The sequence below is a fragment of the Cryptomeria japonica genome, chromosome 6 (genome assembly GCF_030272615.1).
Source record: "Cryptomeria japonica chromosome 6, Sugi_1.0, whole genome shotgun sequence".
Classification (NCBI taxonomy): Eukaryota; Viridiplantae; Streptophyta; class Pinopsida; order Cupressales; family Cupressaceae; genus Cryptomeria; species Cryptomeria japonica.
The window spans coordinates 92,739,376-92,762,154 of NC_081410.1; the positions used below are offsets into that span (position 1 = coordinate 92,739,376).

A 22,779-nucleotide genomic window follows, 5' to 3' on the forward strand; every position below is an offset into this window, starting at 1 on the left:
ATAAATAGATAAATAAATAATTACAGAACAATTCAAATAAATAGGATTACATGAAAATGAAATTTAACGTAAGATTCATGCCCTTCCAATCCAACCTTTTCATAAAATTGTTTCAAACAATAAACTTAAAAAAAGGTCTAGAATATTTTCTTTCATGAATTAATCAAGATGCAAAAAGAAAATGTTTTTGATAGCAAAAACCGAATGCATATGCCTGGACAGAACTGTGGAACTGATATTCTTTCTACTGCCTTTTGGCATTATTAACACTGTAGCTGACAACTGCAATCTCTAGAAAGCGGTTAGGTGCGGTTAGCTCCACAATACGATTGTCATCCTATTGTTTTGAAAACAATATAAATGAAGTTTCAGAAACATTTGTTTGAATTCCAAGAATTTCAGAGCTCAATTGCACATCCAAACACAGGAAACTCTATATATTGAAACTGCATTCCACGTCCACACCCTCCAAACACACAACATTCAAACCGTCTTCCACATCGAAACAGCAGCTATGATTCTTTGTTTTTAGCAAGATGTGAGCAGGATTTTTTATGAACACCAAAATGCCTAACATCCTATATGGCTGCCATTGTAGGGTTACACCTCTCAGTGTAATAAACAATAAAAATTACATGTCGAAATAACTAATTTTCGCCATCAAATTAAACACTAAATGGCAATTTCCTTTCAATGTGTAAATTATATCTTTTTGACAATCAACTTCTAGCATGACTGGTCTGAGTAGCAAAGATGATGAAACAACAATTATTACAATACTTAAATTTTGTCAATGCTGAAAGTGAACATGTTAACAACTTAACTACAATGTCATCATTAATGTAGAGATGTGAATGTTCATATTTCCTTTAAATTCTGTCAATTCAAACCAGCCTAGCACGTCCTTTTCCCTTTTTCAACAGTGGCGAGGTAGTTTTATTTATATTCATTAACACGAACAATATAGACAATTAAATAGTTATAATGTCCAATTTATGTACAATATATAAGATCCCCTATCATAGACCTTATTATTCACAACTTACTGCAATTTTCTTTCTCATGCAAGGGCCACATCTTGATTGAGATGATTCAGATTTGATAGATTCCCTTTCAGCTTCCACTTAAAATAGTACCTGAAAATATGACAAACAACTCTCGAGGAAAATTAGTTATTCTTATTCATTCAACTCACCATTGCTTAAGATATTTATTTTGTTAACAAAAGATGCATACTGCTAGGGCAAAATTAAGTACTTAAACTATTTAACATGTTACTGCCTCAACATAGCAATGGTACTAATTTGAACTTTCAATTTGTAGCAAAAGAAAAATAATGGTATGGCAAATTAGAGTACATACACATATATTTTTACATCATATATGGCTGAATATTTGTGGAGAAGACGTTCTACAGTATACCACTCGGTACGCTTGTCTGTCGAACGAAATCCAATTCTTGGCATATGTATAGATGCTGTCATGGACACAATCATCTTATCAAATCAAGTAGAATGCAACAAAACCAATATTTGAAAAAGAAAGGCTATAAGTTTATTTGTCTAGATTTTACGGTAAGAATTAGTTTTAGAGCAATATTCAAACAAACAAACAAGATAGAAAGATTTTAGCTGATGAACATCTGATTTTTTGGCACTCCATAGAGCAATATTTAGAAACAGTCCAACACTCCAAGACACAAGTAGAAAAAAATTCTCAAGCTGGGGAAGAATACAAGGTAGAAAAATAGAGGACAACAACGAACTGGTGAATACAATTGTTCAAAAGCAAGAATATGTAAACAAGAGTGATGAAGTATAGAAATTATGTTAATGTAAACAAGTGACATATATGGGTCATCAAGACATTGAAGTACATTCCATTATAATAAAAATTGCGATGGTACAAAGAACCCTAGGTTCTTAAATGCAGCCATATACTAAAAATGCTTGGGATAGTAGAGAAAGATATATAGAAAATAATTCAAATGCTTGGACTAAAATTTTAACAACTTTATATGATGTTATTGTTATCACAAAAGCTTGCACCCTTGCTAAGCCATCAACTCTGCAACCTTGTGAAACATGGAAACAACCCCGAAGTGTGGGACCTTGCGCAAGGGGGTTGAATCTCCGCAGAAGACCGGCTTCCTTCATCAAATAGGTGCAAGTGTTGAACCAACTCAACACTCTCAAACTAATTCCTAAGCCCACCTAAACAACTTGCAGAGGTAAAGGGAAGAGAGAATGCTGGAAATAGAAGGAGGTGATGCACCAAGAAGAGATTGTTCCTCTCCCCACCCGAAATGACACAAGGAATCAATTGAACTGCCCAAGAGATGCACAAACTTCAATTGTTTGAATGATCCCAATACGTGTGTGGAGGTTAGAATTTGCTAAGTGTCAAGACGGGAGAAGGGTTCCCACAAGTCACACTCAGAAAACAAGCTAACACAGCATACATGTGAAAGAAAACCACAAACATACAGTTATAATGGAGGTAAGAACTCATACACAGCATGCATAAGTTAAAGTAAGGCAAGAATGGTAGCTTCAATTTATTCAAAGGCCAAAGGCGAAACTTATAGTTGCAGAAATGCAAAAAATATTACAAGTCTTCAAGAGAAGAGAAGAGCATAAGAAAGCTCAACCCAGCAAGGAAAGAACCCCTTACAATGAGGCTTCACAGCCTTATATAGAGAAATGGGTTACAGTGGTGATCATGACCCCTGTATGTCAGTCTGGAAGTGCAGGGAAGTGCATGCACTTGGCTTGTACATGCAAGCAACCTAGCCATACCTCAAAAGGCAATTCTAAGGAAGGTGGATTGACTAACCTTCCAAAGTCAGTCATGACATAAGTCACCAAACATGGCCCCATACCTTCCTTGATGGAAATCCTGCCAAAAACACTTAATGCACCCTTGTGGCTCCACAAAAGAAAGTGTAAACGTCACCAAGCTATTGGAGCATTAAAAGCCTTTAGTGTCGATCACGCCATCCATAAGTGTCGCCAGTCGAAAGGAAGCCCGGAGACTTCGGAAGCTCAAACTCCCAAAGTGAGGAAGACAAGGGAAGAACTTTGGAACGTCAGGGTTTCGAAGTTCCGGGATAGAGAGAATAAGAGAAGGAAAAAGACCTTCGGAACCTCAAGGTTTTGGAGTTCTGGAGGAACTAGAAAGAGAAGGCAATATGGGAAGAAACTCCAGAACCTAAGAAGGAAGAAGGGTGGGGAGGGAACTTTGAAGAACTTTGAGCAGGCAACCAACACGGTCTCCTACAGTTGGCGAATGGGGAATCCATACATCTAGCATCGCCTGCGTTTCCATCTTGGGCCACCCTCTAGCAATGAAACATCTAAATAATTTGCCATCACACTCACCCTGCATGAAATCCAAGAGGTTCTCTACAACTTGTGCCACCAGAGGGTCGTGGCCAATATCAAGATCCTTGACAATGTTCCCCACTCTGGCAAGAAAACTGGCCATGCCCTCCAACTAGTGGATGTAACGTTGAACAATGCCAATTGGGTCTTTGGAATTAGTTGACTCAAACGTAGCAAAATCTCCTCCACCTTGCCAACTGATGACCCCTCCGCTCCAACTGGAAAAACTAAAAGGGTGGTAGGCTCAAGTGTCAAATCTAGAAGTGCTCCTGAGGGTGTGTGTGGCAATGACTGGCATGGTTCCTCTAAGTGTGCCCTCCCCTCTCCTAGAACAGCCTCCCTCCGACTCAATGATAGGATATCTAATTGAATCTCGAATCGCTCTCCTATAGTAAGTGCTCTCACCTCTACTACAACAACCTTCAAGATCAACCCAAGCAACTCAATTGGTGGGACCTCTAGAGGAATCGCGAGGAGCTACAACTAGGTGTCAATCGCCACCTCATGTGCATTAGTGCCCTTAACTAGCACAGAAGAAACTCGTACATCAGCAGATGGAGGTTCAATCAATGGGGCCACTGATTTTGGTAGGACCAACGATACTACCTACACTAGCAAATCTGACAATGGTGCTGCTGGCGGAAGTGACACCTCCAATGCTCTTGGAACTGTTAATGATACTTCCCCTATCGAGGCAGACATTGGTACTGCTACTACTGGTGGAAGTGCCAAGGAAGTCTCTACATTCGAAGGGGTCAGTAATGCTCTCACTCTCTGATGGTTGTTGTTGTTGCTCAAACTCTTGCCTTCACCTCTTCCTAGTGGGTTGAGTCTGCTTAGCTCCAGTCATCTGCACATCCAGGTGGATCCAATAGAAGATGGTTGGCTTCAATGGTTCCACATGGCTAATAAGTTGGAGGTGACCCTACTGATCTGTTGGCAACTAAACTCGAACGACCTCTAAAAATAGGCCAATAACATGTTGTGACATTAGAAGGCCACATGCCCTAAGCACAGAAACTCTCAAATCCTCTCCAAGAGTATAGACGCCTAGTTATACACCTTCACCTTATTGAGCCCAATCATTAAGGAGATCATCTGAATGGCAATGTCTAAGACCCGACTTGTCCCTATGAGTTGACTCTATCAAATCCATAACACATCTCCATTTGGCATTGGCAACAATATTCTTCTTTAAACCCATGTTGCTTAATAGTTTGAAGTCACACACACTAAACACAAGAATTCAATTCCCCTTGTCTGCCTCCATGTGAGTGAGCACTATCTTTAGTGTGTGGTTCTTGTTCGCCTCTTGTCACCAGATGTGGCATCCAATACCACACAAACTCTCCCAAGTGAGAGTATCTATTGTAATTTTGTCATTGCCAATTTGAACTCGAGACCTCGCCTTCTTACTCTTCCTGCTACGGCCCGTCACCATTGTTGAGGTGCATATTTGAGAATAACCCTTGGCCTTGTCTTTCGATTGCCTTGGATTGCCAAAACTTGTTCTCACCATGTGCCTGCCGACAAGGTTCCATACCAATAAAATTGGTTTGTCGCTGAGTTGTATCAATATAATTTGTCATACCAATGAAAACCCCTGATGCCAGACGCCAAGTACTAGAAGAGGCCATACTAACTTCCAATGATAATGTCGCACTAAGAGTGTCGACAGTTTTTGTACCAAGTGCAAAATCCATACGCCCTTTTCACCAACTTGGTGTTGTACGAACAGTGGTCGTAGGAGATAGTGATGCAAGGTTCATAGATGTCCGTAAAAGAGACATTTTTTCCATAGTGCATACGGGGCCAAGAGAGGAACGGAGTATGGACGGTCGAGTCAGACAAATGTTGTCGTACGAGATGTGGAGGTTTTTGGTGTCATACGGTTCTAGTGACTCGTACATTGGAGGTGACAAACGACCATCCGCCCACTGCTAGATGCCTTGAAAAATTTAGGATATACCATACAATATAAGAGGTTTGGAGGAGATGTACCGATTGTGCCCATAGAAGATAACAATTGTGAAAATGGATTGCTTGTACCAAAAAAACAACTATCATGCTAAACAATAGGCAGGTCATATGCATATGAAAATGATGCAATGAATCGAAGATACAAAACGTAGTAGTGCAAGTTGTATGGGGATGGGAACAAACTATGAAAGTCATATCATTGAGCTACCAAATCTCCACTCAGAGTGCCGCATTGCCAGATACTTACCAAGTTGTACCACAACCTTGGAAACCCGTGCAAATGAACTCTATGAAATCCTTGCTCTGTAAGTGTTGTCCATTTGGAGTGAACAGGACTTCCTCCACCAACTTATATCTTGTCGAATGGCTTTTGCTTTTGATCGATCCTTAAATGGTTTTAGTTTCAACTTCATATTATTCACCCTAAGCCTTATTATATTTGATTATATTTCGGCATTGTTTCTTCTTTCCAACATTTTAATAGTATTGCCTAGTTTTTGGATTTTGCCCTTACGTCTTGGACCTTTCACTTTATAATATTTCCAACTTTTGGTATGTTAATAGTCCTTGGCTCATTAATAATTTCTTCCATTTTCATTTTTAATTTTTGCACTTTGATAATATTTTTCCATACTTTCAAATTTTTTGGCACTTTGTTGATTCGTCTTCACTCGAATAATATTGGCTAATTCCAATTTTTTAATAGCAAATTGCGTTTTCCACCATTTACCCACACACGTCCACTTCAATTTTAATTTACTTGCCCTTGTTACTCCATAATTCTTTTTCACTTTTAATTTTTAAATTATTTTTTCTAACTTTCTCCCATTTGCCTGCACATGTATTTTTTGCCTTTTATTTTTTACTCTTCCTCGTCATTTTTCCTTTTTTTGCCTCTACCCCACTCTGGCAATCTGACCTTCACCTTTGAAGCATACCGACAACAACAGGTAAACAATGACTGCTTATAACATTCATATTCACATGTACCCAAGTATTCCAAATTGAAAATTTTATCAAGCAGGGATGCGACTCCAATACCTTCATATCTTTTGTTGGCGTGTCGACCTCCGTACTATTGGTACCAAGTTATGTCCTACCCATTGATTTGGGGTGGTCCTGCAAGGTTCAAGATGACTTGCCAAAGTGAATTTGAGGATGGCAGCAGTGCAGGCTCCCTACCTTCCTCAATGCAGCACCTGATGATATACTCGTTATATCCATCATGCTCGGCAATAAATATGTTGTTTGCCTTCACAATCATCTTAAGGAGTGGGCCCAATGTTTCCCTATATTCTTCCAATTCAATCTCCTCTTTCGATTCTTCCTCTAGTTCTACTCCCTTCACGACTTGTTCCTCCTTTCGTTTCTTCTCTACTTCTTCATAAATACCATAGGCCAAGTGCCCTTGGCATTTTCCCTCATATAGTTCTTTCCTTCACCAAAAGTCAGCCAAACATATCCAAAGTGTGGGTGTACCAAACTACGCATTCGTCAAGTGCTTGTGGATGTGTGACACTGCAACGCCTTCAACATATTTTCTTGCCAATCTTTCCTTGACCCATGATATAGGTGTAGCCGAGTCTTCATCTGGTGTAAATGGTTACTCTTTAATAACTAGGTCTTCTTCAAGTGTCTCCTCCCTTCCTATCGTCCAGCCACCACGGGTCGCATATGCCAACATATTGATTGCTACAGTGCGTCTTCATTCCTAGTAAACCTCAAGTTTGGATCCATTCATAGGATCACAGATAGGCTTGTCATCGAAAGTTACTAGTTTGATCACCCTATTCTCATAAATGTCGCGAACTTTATGTGGCCTCAACCAACGAACTTTGAATCTCACGACCTTGAGTTCGTTGCAGCCGTTATATTTTAAAGTCGACTAAGACGACTGAGAGTTCATCCTCCAAAGGTGCTTCTCCTATCATAACTTCCGTCGACGTTGTATGACCTCCATCACCCATTGTGCCATCACTCTCCATTCATCCAGCTTAGTAAGGGCAAGGAGATGTTCCTTCAAGCTCTTTGTATCTCCGAGGCGATTCTCGATGGCAATGCATGAACTTGGTACCATGTAATCAGTCCAAAACATTGCCTCTTGCCCGTAGATTAGTTGAAATGGGGTATGTCCCGTCATCACTTTGGAAGTCTTGACCAAGGCTTTGTTCATCGATTTGCCCTGACCATTGGCTCATGGGTAGCTCGGACTTGAGAATTTATGGAAGATCTTAAATTCTATCATCATCAATCGAATGACATGGTTCACAACAAAGTTGAACTACTCGCCACTCGGCAAAACTCGCCAAGCCCCTAGGAAAATAGCTTGGCGAAAACTCGGCAAAAACTCGGAAAAACTCGGCAAAACTCGAAAACTTAAAAACACACTTAAATTTAATGAAAACTACATTTTTTTGCAAAATTTAATGAGAAGATGCATCCAATGAGTCAATAAATGACAACGCAAAAAGAAACAAGCTAATTCTAGATATATTTAAATGCAAAGTGTCTACAAAATCGCATCCTCATGAGGAATGCTGATGGCTGGAAGCCTAAAAGCAATATAGTAAATAATTTTTGTAAAACCAAAAGTAAATACATCATTACAAATTACAATTACAACTTCCTCTTCCCAGCTCTAGCAAAAAATTTGGGAGAGGTAGATATAGAGGGTCCAGTCCTAGAAGTCTGCAATGGACGTGTGAGTGTTTGTGCCTCCTTGCTCGGTATGGCTGGCTCATCCTCCATCATGTCTGAAGTCGTGTCTCCGCCTTCTTGTGGCACTGACAATGACTCCTCATCCTCATCCTCTTCCTCCTCAACGTCATCCAACGTGAAACCAAATCCACCCCCCTCCTCCTCCATAGCCTGCCTCTCCAAATCAGTGATCTCACCCTCGAAAAACAATGGAGGCTGCTCTTGTGATGGCCAATCACTATACGAATCTAAATCATCCAAGTCAATTGGACCACCTTCTACTTCCTCTACCTTCCTTACATGCAATTGAAGGTTATATTGCACAAAGACAAGGTCATTGAGGCGTTTCTACACTAACTAGCTCCTCTTCTTCGTGTGGATTGCTTCAAACAAGCTCCAATTGCGCTCACAATTGGATGAACTGAAGGTTGACATAAGACTCTGAGGGCAAATTTTTTGAGATGGGGGGTGTTTCCACCCCAATTTTGCCACCAAGTATCTGCAAAATAAAAAAAATTTAAAAGTTAGAAAGCAAAGAGAAAAGAGAAAACACAAAATGAATCTCCTTTCTGCCATTGTGCATTATCAGGCACAAGTGGCCAAGTTTTTGACTCGGACTCGCCGAGTTTTGGCCAAAAACTCGGCGAGTTATCCGGCAAGTAAAACTCATTATTACTCGGTGACTTTTTGCAAATCTTCGAGTTTTCGGCGAGTAGTTCAACTATGGTTCACAAAATGTACTCCCTTGTCACTTAATCTGGATTGGGATGTCAAGCCTTGTTACTATGTGCTCATAGCTGAAATTTGCCATACATAAGGCAGTATTGTTGGGCAGTGCTCTTGCCTACGCCCACTTTGTGATGTACTCCATTGCCACCACCTTATACTTGCATAGATGTGTCTAACTAACCTTCAATGGCCTGATGAAATCTAGATCCCACCTCTCAAAAACTTATTGGGGCTGCAAGGGGAACAATAGCATGAAGGCTCACTTCAGCGGCTTGCCGACTCTCTCGCAGGTATAGCAACCGACAACCCATTCCTAAGCATCCGTATCTAGTGTTGACCACCACAATCCTACCAGTAGGACTTTGTGTGCAATGGCATCTAGTCCAATATGACCTCCTGCCAAGCCTTCATGTGTTTCCTTCAACACTCAGAAATTTCCTCCATGACGCATCTCCGTAGCACATGGTCAAGACCCATCATGTATAGCAACCTACTTATCAACTAAAAAGTTTTGCTTTTAAGTACAAACTTTCTTCTTTAGCTTGGAGGTATTTCTCTTGGAATGGTGGAAGTGGATAGATACTCCCCAATGCTTTCGTACCATGGCGTTAATACAGCAATTTGAAATAGGTGGGCATTTAGAAGTCCTCATTCACCCCATCTGATGGATCTCCTGACTTGATGCATGACAACTGGTTAGCAATAGCATTGCTCTTCCTTGGCCACACGATAATGGTGAATGTGAATTGTTGTAGAAGCAACCATCTACTCATCCCCTCGGATGATTGGCTTGTTTACCAGATACATTAATGCTTGGTGGTCCAAATAGAATGTAAACGGTATCGCCAGCAAGTAGTGGTGAAACTTCTAGATGGAGTACACCATGCCCAATAAAGGAATATATTTCATGACCTAACATCTCCTCCAACATGGTGTAGTGAATGAGATTGGGAAGGGGTCTTTAATTGTCACTGCATTCAGACACTTGAAGGCCACACAATCCTTATTTGATTTGCCTCCTCCTTAATGGATATGACAATTTGCAAGACCCACTTGCTCGTTTCTAATTTGAAGATTATACTAGTGTCTAACATCTTTTCAATCTCATGTACCGTGGCAGCATAGTTTTTGTTCATCCGATACGATCTCTTTCGTACGGTAGGATCTTTTTTGTACAGGTTGTGTACCTGATACGAGGGGGATTTGGTTTACCCACATTTCTAGTGATATCCCCTTAAGGTCCTTGTACATCCAAGCAAAGGTATCCTTGTACTTCATGAATATCTTGAATGCAACTGCCTTCGGTACGGGGTTCCATTCATCACTGACCAAGATGACCTTCGGGTTATCTTCATTGCCAAGATTTAGCTTCTTTACACTCAATTTCTCATACTTTATTACTTTCTCTTTCAAATTGATGAGTAGGCGTATCAGGGGGAAGGTAGCACTATATGCATCTTGGACGGCTTCCTCGATCAACCCAATCAGTAGCATGTTGCATTCGACGTGGAACACTTCATAGTCTTCCATATGTCAACGAAATAGAAGATTCAATGAACTTGTTTCATTTCTGAGCAATCTTCCAATTCAAACACCCCTTTGTCATTAGGTTCCATTACTTTCCTTCCTTCGTCCCAACCCAACTCTCCATCTTCAAACTCAAAATCAAAGGATGCCAATTCTTCACTCACCACCTGATTCCTTAGGTCTATGACGTCCTTACTCCGTTTACTCTCAATAAAGAGTGTATTCCTCTTCCAATTGTGGTTTGTCTTCGTGGTAATCAACCAACCTCTCCTAAGTAGTGCATCATATACGTTCTTGTGCAATGGGATGACTACAAAATCCAAGAAAAAGTACTACATGCCAATTATCACTTTTTGTGCCACTAATGTTCCCAACAGCTTAATGCCATGTTGGTCAACACCCAACAAGTGGAAGGTTGACAACCAGAGTGTTCGCTTGCCAAGATATTTCCATGTTTCTTCCGACAGCGCATTAACTCTCGAGCCTCTGTCAATGATGGTATTTGTGAGCTTCTGCCCCATTATTTCCATCTCGGCAACGAATAGCTTTCTCCCAATGGTCGCAGTCAATAAAATGGGTCACTGGCCAGGTTACCTTCACCTAATGGTTTCACCGTCAGTTCCTCCCGTGGCTTGCATTGCTCTTCGCAAATTGTGTCTTCACTGACTATGTTAGTAATGGAGATCTTCAATTGTGGCATAGTTTGTAGGTTGATTACCTTTAAAGGTATTGTTGTTCGTAGCACCTATCGTACTACATTCTTTTTAGAATACAATCGCACTGGAGTACTAGCGGCTTCATTGGAGGCTCTTCTTTCCTCTGCCATTGCCCATTCTACATCCGATTTTGCTTCTCGAAGGCTTTCCTTATTCATAGGGGGATCTGGATATATTGCCTTCTTCGTTTGCAGCCTGGTGATCACCAATACTTCTTCATCTGGCTCTTCCACAACCAACATATATACCCCTTTTTGCTTCAAGCAATCAACGTCTTCATGGTTCCCAGGTCCACACCACTTGCACAACATGCTTGCATTGTTTTGACCACTCTGGCACTCTTGGGCAAAGTGACCCCATTCATTGCATTTTCGACACTATCATGGGTCTTCCCTCCGCATCATATAATATTCTACTCCTTGGCCCACTATTCTTATTATTATTGTTATATCAGTTTCCTCACCTCTTACGATATCCGCCAAGAAATGCATTAGAGTTGGTAGGTGGTTTTGGTGGTGTGGTCGGCGGAGTTGCTTGTTCCCCTAGGACAAAGAGCACTTGCATGCTTGTTTTTAAGTTGTGTGGGCATTCCTTGATGGAATTTCCGAATACTGGACAAATGTTGCAAAACAGTTTCTTTGGACGGGTTGTTTTTGTGTGAACTTCCACTTTATAGTCGATACACCACATTTCTTTGTTTTCCTAGGTATTTTCTTTCTCAGCTTTCAATTCCTTCATCATATGCAACATGTCCTTCCTCTAGGCTTGAATTATTTTTTATTCATCCTTACTACTGTTGTCCTTTGCACTCTCATTGTCACTTGCTTTCTTCTCTCATGATGTTATGGTTTCACTTTCAATGCCCATTGCTTGATTGCAAGCATCAGTGTACGAGGATGGAGGTACTACCCTCATTTTCTTCTTCAAGGAGGGAATCAATCCTCAATGAACCATCTCTTCTTCAACTCGTCAGCTAGCTGGTTCTCCATTTTTCTCAACAACTCCTTGAGCCTACGATTAAAAGCTTGCACATTCTCATGCTTCCCCTATTTGGTGTTAAAAATTTCAGCCACAATTTCATTGTTGTCCCTCAAGATTTTAACTTCCTCTCGGAATGCCTTCTTCAAGCTATCCCATGATTCTATGGGGTTATCTTCCAACTTTGAGACCCAATCAATAGCCGCTCCCCGTAAAGTTCCCAGAAATGACCTTAACAAATAATCTTTATCAATCTAACCCTTTGCCAGCCATATACTTTCAAATGTCTTGCAATGCCTTGCAGGATCCTCCAACCCATTCTTGGTGAACTTAAAAAGTTTCTACCTGTCCACACTTGGACTCACCGAGGGAGATCACCATCGTCATCAATCGGTGTGTATCATGTGCCCAAGACCAGATTAGACTATTTTGTTCTCGACGTTCCAATGCTTCACTTGCACTCTCAACCACACGCGAGCCCTCTACACATTCACCATCTACATCCTTTGCAACTTGGTTACCTTCCTCGATTCTCAACTCACTCCTCCCTTGATCTTCAACTCAAGCCCCCCCATTCTTGGTCTTCGCTATAGATAGGTTCTCAATATGGTGCAAACTGTTTCAAATATTTCGGCAACCCTGTCCCTGAGATTTCATCCTTCACCTTCTTCGTCACATGTCAATTGTATAGACGGGCTACTTTATGTGGACGTGCTCTTGGAGTCTTCGTCCGACATTGATTGTACGGATTGGTTGTTTACTTGGTCTGCAAGTTCTTTGTCGGGGAGTAGTAGGTTCCTAGCAACTTCCACTCACTCCACATACAAGGTATTGTGTCCCCTTTTGTCACACAATTATCTCTCCCGACTATGGCTTCAGCTAACACTTCTACTCCTTGCTGGACTCTATGATTCCTCAATGATTCTCCATAATCGTCATCACCATTCACTTTTCTCTTTAAGTCACAGAGATCTCCTCACCAATCCCTCTCCCTTTTTTCAGCTATTTGCAGTATGTCTTCTTTCCTTATTTAGTTGAAGCGCCATTAATTATCGTTGGTACAGCGTTTACTTGTGTCAAGCTCTTCTTCCTCTCTCTGATTCCTTTGCTCATATCGTCGTAGTTTTTGCTGTCAATATTGCTATTGGTCCTTTTCCTCCCAAAGATCTTGAAGATCAATGAAGTGTTGTGCCTACGACCTTGGGAGTCCTCGGAGAAGTTGGTCAACTGTATCGTTCACTATCAATTTATCACAGATGACACTCTCAAGGACCTCTCTCTAGAGAACCTCCCTTTGAACATACTGATTGACAAATACTTTCCACAAGTATACCAAATCCTACATCAATTTATCCTCACTTTTCTCTTCCTCTTCTTACAGTAATTTTCAATACTTCTTGGTTGGACAGTCGGCCCATTAAATTGCAAACATAATTGATTCTGAGGCAACCATGAAATACATATATAGTACTTGGCGGGTGGTTAAGATTACCACTAGTCGAGAACAACCAACAACTACTTGGAAACAAATGTCATTACATAGCCAACTATTCAATATTACTTATCAACATATTTTTTATTAATTACGGCAAAAACTACCGACTACATCAGCCCTCCCAAAAAGAGTAGTCTTCCAGACAACAAAAACAAAATGGAGCTGAACTTTATTCTCATTTCACAAATATACAATGTGTATAGTATACAATACAAGCGGTCCCCAACTACCTGTATCATATGAAATCTATAGGTAAGCTAACATTGGTTGAGAACGCCAACCATCGCTAACTATTGATTAACCAACAATTGTCAAGAACGAAAACTTAATTACATACATTTTATTTTATTTTTATTACTTGACGACTACATCAGCCCTCCCATCCTACAAAAAGAAAGTCATCTTCCAAACAACGGTGACAAAATCAGGGGTTGAATCAACATAAAAATAAGACGACTAAGCAAATAGGGGAATGACAAGAGGTCCCTGGATGACTAGATGAGAAAGGAGTGAATGTGGATGATAGGATCTGTTGTAAACGATGAACCTACTCAATACATAGCTTCAAATGCTAAGCTACTACCAACTCTTGTTCCCTTGCTAACTTCACCGTATGGGCAACCTCCATCAATTTGCTTAGTTTTCTCCATCTCCTTCTCCTATGCAACTAGTTGCGTCTCCTCTAACAAATTTCCCTCTACTCTTCTTGCCTTCCTGTTGGTGTACGTTTTATCATATACCGAACATTAGACTAAAGTACCCAAAGATAATTTATCCTCTCTTGAACAAAATCACCGCGTATGCTAAGATTGTTAGAAGATCATATGGCGATTCCAAGGTTTCTTTTGTCATGTCTTGACGTGTGGATAAGCCCAATGGGTGTTGTGATATGCTAGTAATACACAAAGGGACTTATGCTTGGCTCGTTCAATTCGCAATGAAGATTTAGAGTCTAGACAATGAAGCTCTACCATTTGGGACTTGGATCATGGAAAACTGAAAAGGAGACAAGGGTTTAGAAATTCTAATCTATTCCTAGGAATTTAAGAGACAGTATTTATTTGGTGAACTCAATAAACCACACTTTGCTTCACTTCGCTTAGGGCAACTACACAAAGTGGATGCAATCTTCAAGGGATGTGCTTATGATCGAAAGTTAAGCATGCACAAAGGAAAGCTCAGACTAACTATCCTTGACCCATGAGACAATTACATTTGGGGACACTTGTCTTTCTTTCTAAATATGAACCAATAATAACAATAGAAGGTTGTTGCATTGTGAAGTGTGCCCTCTAGAAGCTTTTGTGGATAAGTCGGGTTCATTAAACCTGGACATGTTGACATGGAACAATCTAATTGGTTCAAAGATGACGAGGCGCCACCTCAGTGTATTGGATGTCCTCTCTGAATTCTCCAATTTGTGTCAAGAAATTGTCTAAGTATGGAAATTTGTTTCTTCTTGTCACCATCTGATTCTGATTGGGAGCTTGTAGATTGCTTCCATAGGTCTAGTATTGTAGAAGAAATCCCCCAAGAAGTCTGAAACTCTTTCTATATTTTCACCAAGTCTGAGAACTTTTCTTTCTTGATGCTTTGAGATTCTTTCAAGTGCCTTGAATCTGGAGAAGAATCCCTTTGTGAAGTATTTCTCATACTTAGACAAATTTTGGCCATCTCTATGCTTGGATGAACATTGCTCGTGTACTTGTCTTCAATTCTGAATTTGGCTTGAAACTCCATTTGTGTTTTCTATGATAATCCCGCCTTAGCTCTCATCCAAAACCTGCAAAACCAAAAGAAATTAAGTTAGAATCCTCATTTTGAGCGTGAATTTCTAAGGTTTGATGGTAGAGTGTGCTCTAATTCTCCAATTCCTCATAACTTTTAGCCTTTAACAAGCTGCGAACACTTAGAAATTTTAGAAACCCTTGAAAACTCAATCTGATTTGAAGGTTTGGGAGTGAAATTTGTCTTTAATTAATCTGAAAATGAACAACTTAGTCCCAAAATCTGTGAACTAAATGTTGAAATCAGATTCGAATCCTGGAAAATATGTGAAAATTAGACTAAGTCCCTGAAAACTTCATCAAAATTTGAAAACCAGATTGAAAACTCAATAAATCTGCCTTGAATACCCATCACCTTCAGAATCTCAGAAAGTTTTGAATCTGCACTTGGAATGTCTTTGAAATGCTCTTGAAAACCTTCGAAATCCTCTTGTATCTTGGTCTTCGAAGTTCGAACTTTCACAATGAATGAAATGAATGAATGATTTGCCATTTGTATAAACCTTCAAGTAGTTTGAATTTTTGCAATTGGAAACACAGCTGGTCATTCCAAATTCGAACTGGATTTGTTTCCAAATTTATTTCAGTCTTTGAATGCAATAAGAAAGTTGTCATTTCTATTTTCAGTTGAGTTTAATCTCCTTAGGAAAGTTTCTATTTTGATTTCAGTTGAACTCAGTCACTTGGGAAAGTTCTGATTTTGTTTCTAGTTTGAGTTGAGTTCCTTGAGAAAGTTTCCAATTTTAATTTTTGTTCATGAATCAAACTCATCTCTTCCTTGTCTTCCAAATTTTGAAACTTTCTAAAATGAATTCTGTCTTTTCAAATCTCAAAACTTTCTAAAATTAATTCTTAGTTCGAACTTCAATACTTGGTAGCTAGGCAGACTTTAGGAGATTCTTTCCTCTTGCCCAGCGGACTTCATCAAAATATTTTCTCATTATTTCTGAAGCTTGGCCGGACTTCAGCCCTCTCTTTCCTCATTATTCATGGCGGACTTGAGGAACTTCTTTCCTTGCTGATCAAATTTTTCAAGGCAGGGCGGACTTCAGCAATTGTTTTCCCAATGAGCAGGGCGGACTTCATGTGATTTATTCCATGTTGCAAGTGATAAAGGGCAGACTTTATCAAGGTTGTGCACTCCATATACCTCTAGGCGGACTTCACTCATTCTTTGCACCTAGGTGAGGACGGACTTGGTGAAACATATGCACCTTTATGTTGGTTAAGGGGCAGACTTTATAATGTTCATGCCACTCCTATCTAGCTTTAAGGCGGACTTCACTTGCATTGTGCACTTCAAAACCTTTCCTAACACCTCCAAGGCAGACTTTGTTAATTGCATGCACCTTACTCATGGCGGACTTTACTGATCTTAAGCTTCATGAAGGTGGACTTTGTTCTTTATGTGACCAAGGAGGGAGGACTTCCTTGTGTTTGTGCACTCAACCTCTTGATAGGGTGGACTTTGTCACATTCATGATCTTAGGAGGGCGGACTTTACTTACTTCATGCCACATTGCTTCATACCCTAAGGTGGACTTCATGATGTTTAGGAACCTTTCTTATGCTACCTTCATACCCTTGGGCGGACTTTATCACTTCCTTGCACCATGGTGAGGGCAGAGTTGGATCATCTTAAGCACCTTACACTTAGACAAGGGTGGACTTTCTCAACTTCATGACCCATTGCTATCACCTCCAAGGCATACTTCATGGATTTCAAGAACCAAGGAGGCCGGACTTCAAGAAATCCACACACCATGAGATCACAAACTTCGAATCTTCATAACTTGAACAATACTCCTCGGATTGCCTTGAAATTTGAAAACCATAATTCAATCATCCCTTGAATTCCTCATGATCCCTAAAATTTAGGAATTTAGCTTTTTCGGACAAAACTTGAATTTCGGAGGAATTTGTTGATCATTTCCAATGTAATTCAGAGTTGACAGTGCAAACCCTAGATCCCTTTTCCAAAGCAAGGTTCCCTAAAAAATAGGAAAAACTTTCTAAAAATAGCCACTTCGGGGATCGTGTTCAAAATGACACAAACAAGACTTCCTAAAAAATAGGAAAAAGCAAAACTTTCCAAAAATAGAAAGTTGTCCAAATTGACCCAAATCAATTGCAATCTTCGTCCTTCGGACTTTCTAGGCACATTGACAACGCTTAGACTCTGTTCTGACCATCATTTGCACAAACTGACTTATGATTTGCTACTAGTTGTGTGGCACTTGGTGATGTGGCAAATGGCACTATAATAGTTGGTAAGTGACAAGTAGCATTGGCAATGCAGCAATTGGCACTGCTGACTGTGTCGATGCCAATGGTATTGCCTCCTACGTCTCATCCTCAAGCAAAGATTGAGCATCGACAACTAGTGATACATCCTCTGGGTTTTGTTGCTGATGTAGACGATACTTGTATCCGCTCATAATCTTTTGTGCTATCCCCACCATCGCCAAACACCACCTCTTGGTGCTGATGCTTGTATGTCCAATGTCGCTTGATAATTGCAAAACTCCTGCTGAGCTCTGAAATGACTGAACTTTTGCGTCAAGCTTTGAAAGTAGGAGCTCTTTTTGAGAGAGTAATTTTTTTAAGTAATCCAAATATTAAATAAAAACACACTCTAGATATCTCCTTGTGCTGTTCTTGTCTATGAAATAAACCTGCATGTATGAGGTAATGAGTGTTACAAACACTACTAACAAATGATTAACTCAATTACTTTGATGTTCATGATCTGATTTTGGAGCACACTTTTTTGTCGGGATTCATGTTTCCATGGCTTTTGAACTAGCATATTGGATGCACACTGTGGCATCTACATGCATTTAATTTTGGCTTGCCATCAATGCCCTCTTTGCACACATCTTTATTGGAGTGCATCTTTTGGGGCAAAGCTAAATACAACATCAAGATTTATGTAAATGTGAAGATCTGCTTTTTTATAAAGCTCATATTCTCTTATAAATTAAACAGTAGTCATAGGTCCTTAGGAATGTCAAACTTCTTGATATAAACGTAGCCATTTATGTCACATGCAGCATAATTAGTATTTTATGAAATCATAGGGATTCATACAACCTTCATATTATCATACAGGGCTTCTTCTTGCATCTTATGCACTATTCTATTTTATATCAAACTGATTCTCTTTTGGAGGAAATCCCCCACTATAATACTCATATTCAACTTTTGTATGTTGAGTGAGCATTAATAAGTCAAATGTATAAAAATTGCTAGAAAGAGGTGGTGTAAAGGAATTACCAGCACCAAAATCTTTGCTGATCTGGAGGTACGTCTGTGTGCTGAAGGCCCTTGGATTGATCAGTTAATTTCCTTCTTTATAGTAATGATATTGCCAGTAGTATTAGACTCATGCTTTGAGGACTTTCTATAACTTGAGTAATATGATACCAATTTCTAGTTACAACAGTTTAAAACCAAAGGACTACCTATCAAGCATAACTACTAAATTGTTGTGAAGCAGTTAATGCAGCAAAGCCAAAAAAGCAATTTCAAGTAGCATGACTACTATACAGTTACCAAGTGGCGCAATGCCAGGTTACCATGCACTCACAGTGCCTGGAAGGAATCACAATAACAAAGGTATATGGGTATCGTATAAACCATGTATGTCTATCCAAGTTTTCAGGTTAGAAGGATAGGGGATGCAATTCCGAAGTGAAAAAATTTCCTGTATTTCAACAATTCAGGAAAATTATAAAATAACATATTTTAAAGATTTTAAGCTGTAATTAAACTGTTAAGCATCATCAAACATTCTAAAAGGCTGAAATTTAATTAACATCACCATCAACAACATTGAACATTAAACATTAAACAATGAACATTCAACCAACATTCAGCATGACCATCAAAAAGTGAACTCAAATTTTGAGTGAATCAGCAATATACGAATATAAATTTGTAAATATGAGTATGTGATTGTTATATCATTATTCATCATTATTAACAGTTTGAAAATATCCCCCATTTAGTTTTTAAATTTTAAAAATTAATTTTTTAATCTATTTTGTTGAAGCAACTGTTGGGTATTCCATCATTATCTTTCACGTATGATTGTCTGACTGTTTATTTGTTTGTGAGTTGTTATGGTTTGTTAGTCTATATGGGTAAGTATTTGTTATTTGCTTATACCCGTGGGTGCTATTTTAAAGCACACAGTTACCATTCTTCTGCCTATATATTTGTAGCTCAGATTGACATATGATATGAGAAAATTATCAATTCGATTGCTCTGTGAAATCTAATAGCAACTGTTAAAATGGGAAATGTCAAGACAATTTCAGCAAGTCAAGGACATCCCTAAGTATCTCATTTTAAAAAGGTAAACATTAGAACTTTTTCGAACCCTAAAAAGCTCATTCTATTGACTGAAGGCAATAAGGAAGCAAGCCATTTTGAGATGATAATCTTACAGTGGGGCCCTTCAATTAAACTCAATTATACTCTGAATATTTAGATGTGCCTTATCAACTTAAAGCCTAAGGAGTATTTCCAAATTTAATCACTTCTGCACATTATTGATTCCTGTAAAACGAACAGTAAACTTTCTTCTAGTTTAGAACTTCATGTAGATTATATCCATGCTGAACAAGGGAAACAATACGAGGCATCACTTGAAAGCAAAATTCTTGCAATTAATATGCATAAAAGTTCCACAAAACACCAAAACAAGTTCAACTAAACAAAAATAATATAGCTTGTAACCAAGCAAAATCTATCTGCCAGTTTCAAAATTTAGGCCAGATAAATGCCTACAAAATGTAACTTGTAACCAGGCAAAATCTATCTGCCAGTTTCAAAATTTAGGCCAGATAAATGCCTACAAAATGTAACTTGTAACCAAGCAAAATCTATCTGCCAGTTTCAAAAATCAGACCAGAGAAATACCTACAAAATGTAACTTGTAACCAAGCAAAATCTATCTGCCAGTTTCAAAAATCAGACCAGAGAAATGCCTACAAAATGTAACGGTAAAAGTATTACCTGAATTTTGAAAAGCTGAGATGCTAGCCTTCTTTAAGCAGATTTCCAAATGATCTAAAGAGATATCACTACGAGGCACTTTCCGTCTAGGGTTATATGTTTGTACCACCGCCAATGCCACCCATTGTGAACCTTCATTTGGTAGCCCCTGCTCATGTTCATCTGAACATTTTCCTGAGGACATAGCAAGAAAAAGGATAGCCACATGATAAATTACAACACCAAGCCAGAAGATACATGGATTTTCCAAATAAACATCCATTATACATAGATAAAGATATAGTAATGCCAGTTTTGCTTCTGCAAAGAATAATATCATCCACATAAACCACACCACATTCAACTATTAAAAAAAACTAAGCTCATTGTCATCTATGCATTAGAAGACTGAACACTTTTTACCACCTCATCCTCCCTGCCAATATGCACACACAGAAACGTAATATTGCAAAGAAAAGAATCCATATCCCTAGCCATAAGCATATAGAAAAGAACTGACAATTGAAAAAATACACCATGAAATAGTAATATATACCAATGTCTGAATCTCTGACAACAAATTGGCTCACTAAGAAGGCAAAGAAGAAAACTCTAGTCAATGAGTTATGAGTTGGTCTTCCCAGTCGGCCAAATTTTTTATCAGACAACTAACTGTATACATTGCTATTTTAAGGCATTTTCTATTAATTGTCTATTCTTTTGTATGTGCTTATGGCTAGGGATGAATTCTTTTATTTGTAACATTACATTTCCACATGTATATATTGCTAGGCAGGATGAGGTGGTCACGAGTGTACAGTATTCTAATGCATAAATGGCAATGAGCTTGGTTTATTTTTTGCTTATTCAGAGGATAGTCTTCAGTATTCACAAAGTAGGTTCAATACATACTACATGTAAATTAAATAAATATAATACTATTTATCTATAAATTACCTAGGTCCTCAAAGGTACTTACTATCTCTTCAAGACATACACAATGTATTGCATTACAAAACATAAGCGCTTGGAGTATAATACACGGCAAGCTTGGGTATAACCCTCTCCCAACAAAGGAAAGCGGCTCTAACATATCAGGTTTAGCTTCAAAACATATATAGGCAACACTTTCCCTAAAAACTTCTTATCTGGCTACATTGTGAGCAATGGGTAGACAAACCTCTTTTGGGATCGCAAAATCTTAAGAGTATTTTAAACATATCTACATGAAAGGCTTGTTACATCTCAAGAACCCTGATAATGTTGAATTAACTCTACACAGTTGAATGCTAGTTTGTGAGGAAAGAAAGCTTGGGCGAGTCACTTGCAATTTTACTCGCCAATGATTTTTCACAGAAACTCGACAACCTTTTCACAAGTTGACTTGCAAAATGCAAAATCCCAACAGAAAAAAATTGACTAACAACACATAAATACATTATGTGGCCAAAAAACCATCGAAACACTATGAAATGTCTAGAGAATGGATCTATGCAACAAGAATTCTTTGCAAAACAGAGTAATCCACATTATAAAGGCTTCAACGCTAAGAGTCTTAGACAATACCATTCAAAAAGGGATATTATAGTGAATATAACTGAAAAAGAACCACCTAGACAAAAACAAGAAAACAAACAAATATTTGGTCAGAATTTCTTTCATAGAATTTGTTGAAATTTATTTTTGCTCTGAAGGCACCATTGATTTACCTCTTCTTTCACTCTTTTCTATAATGTCCCCATTTTCTTAGCTATTTTGATTTGCAAGCTTTTGTCTAGCTCCTATTCTGACTCAAATACCTTGGTGTTTGATGAGAACTCCAAGGTTCTTCAAGCATACAGGTTATGTTCTGCAGGGATGTTTGTTGTTGGCAATGAGCTCAATAGGTCTTGAAGATTCCTATGGCACTATTTGAAGTGAATTCCAGCTTCTGGTGTGTTTTCCAGAATTATTGGAGAGAGTGTCTATTTATAGGAAGTCACCCAATCGACTCCAATTTTCATTATTCATCATCAGTATCACTCCAGTATAGTTAGATTTTGATTCTGATGTTGTTTGGCGATTTCAACAACTCAAATGAATTATTGATCTTTAATTAATTATTTCACTAAGGTTGCTTAATTTTATAGAAAGATTCAAAAAGCAACTTAATATCATAGCTCATTGGAAAGGGAATAAAAAGTTTTAAATCATGGACACTTGAAAAAGTGACCTTGTGTATCAAATATAATTATGATTCCATAAAAGGTGTTTTTTGGAGCACAATAAAGGTTATTTTATTAAAAAGTGAATTTTAAAATACATCTTCTCGAAAGTTCAATGGAAAAAGTATAAAACGAGATTTCAAGAGCTCATGTGGGCATGCAAATTATTTTATTTCCTCTTCTGAAACACGTGTGGTTCTATGGGATTGAACTTGGTTCATCTCAGAAACTTCCTAAGGACGAAAACCCTCTTGACGAATATCATCTACAGTGGTGGAAGAT

General features: G+C 38.7%; 1 protein-coding gene across 4 annotated transcripts in view; it reads right to left on the reverse strand.

The window, feature by feature from the left end:
• Positions 1-651: 651 nt before the first annotated feature.
• Positions 652-22,779, reverse strand: part of LOC131039686 (probable helicase CHR10) — a 153,993-nt gene continuing 131,865 nt past the window's right edge. For all 4 annotated transcript variants that reach the window (XM_057972481.2, XM_057972480.2, XM_057972483.2 and 1 more), the window contains 3 exons: positions 20,315-20,488; positions 1,363-1,477; positions 652-1,136 (listed from right to left, as the gene is read on the reverse strand). In XM_057972481.2, the coding sequence (XP_057828464.2) occupies positions 1,061-1,136; positions 1,363-1,477; positions 20,315-20,488 (365 nt within the window). In that variant the 3' untranslated portion in view covers positions 652-1,060. The remainder of the gene's footprint in view (positions 1,137-1,362; positions 1,478-20,314; positions 20,489-22,779) is intronic.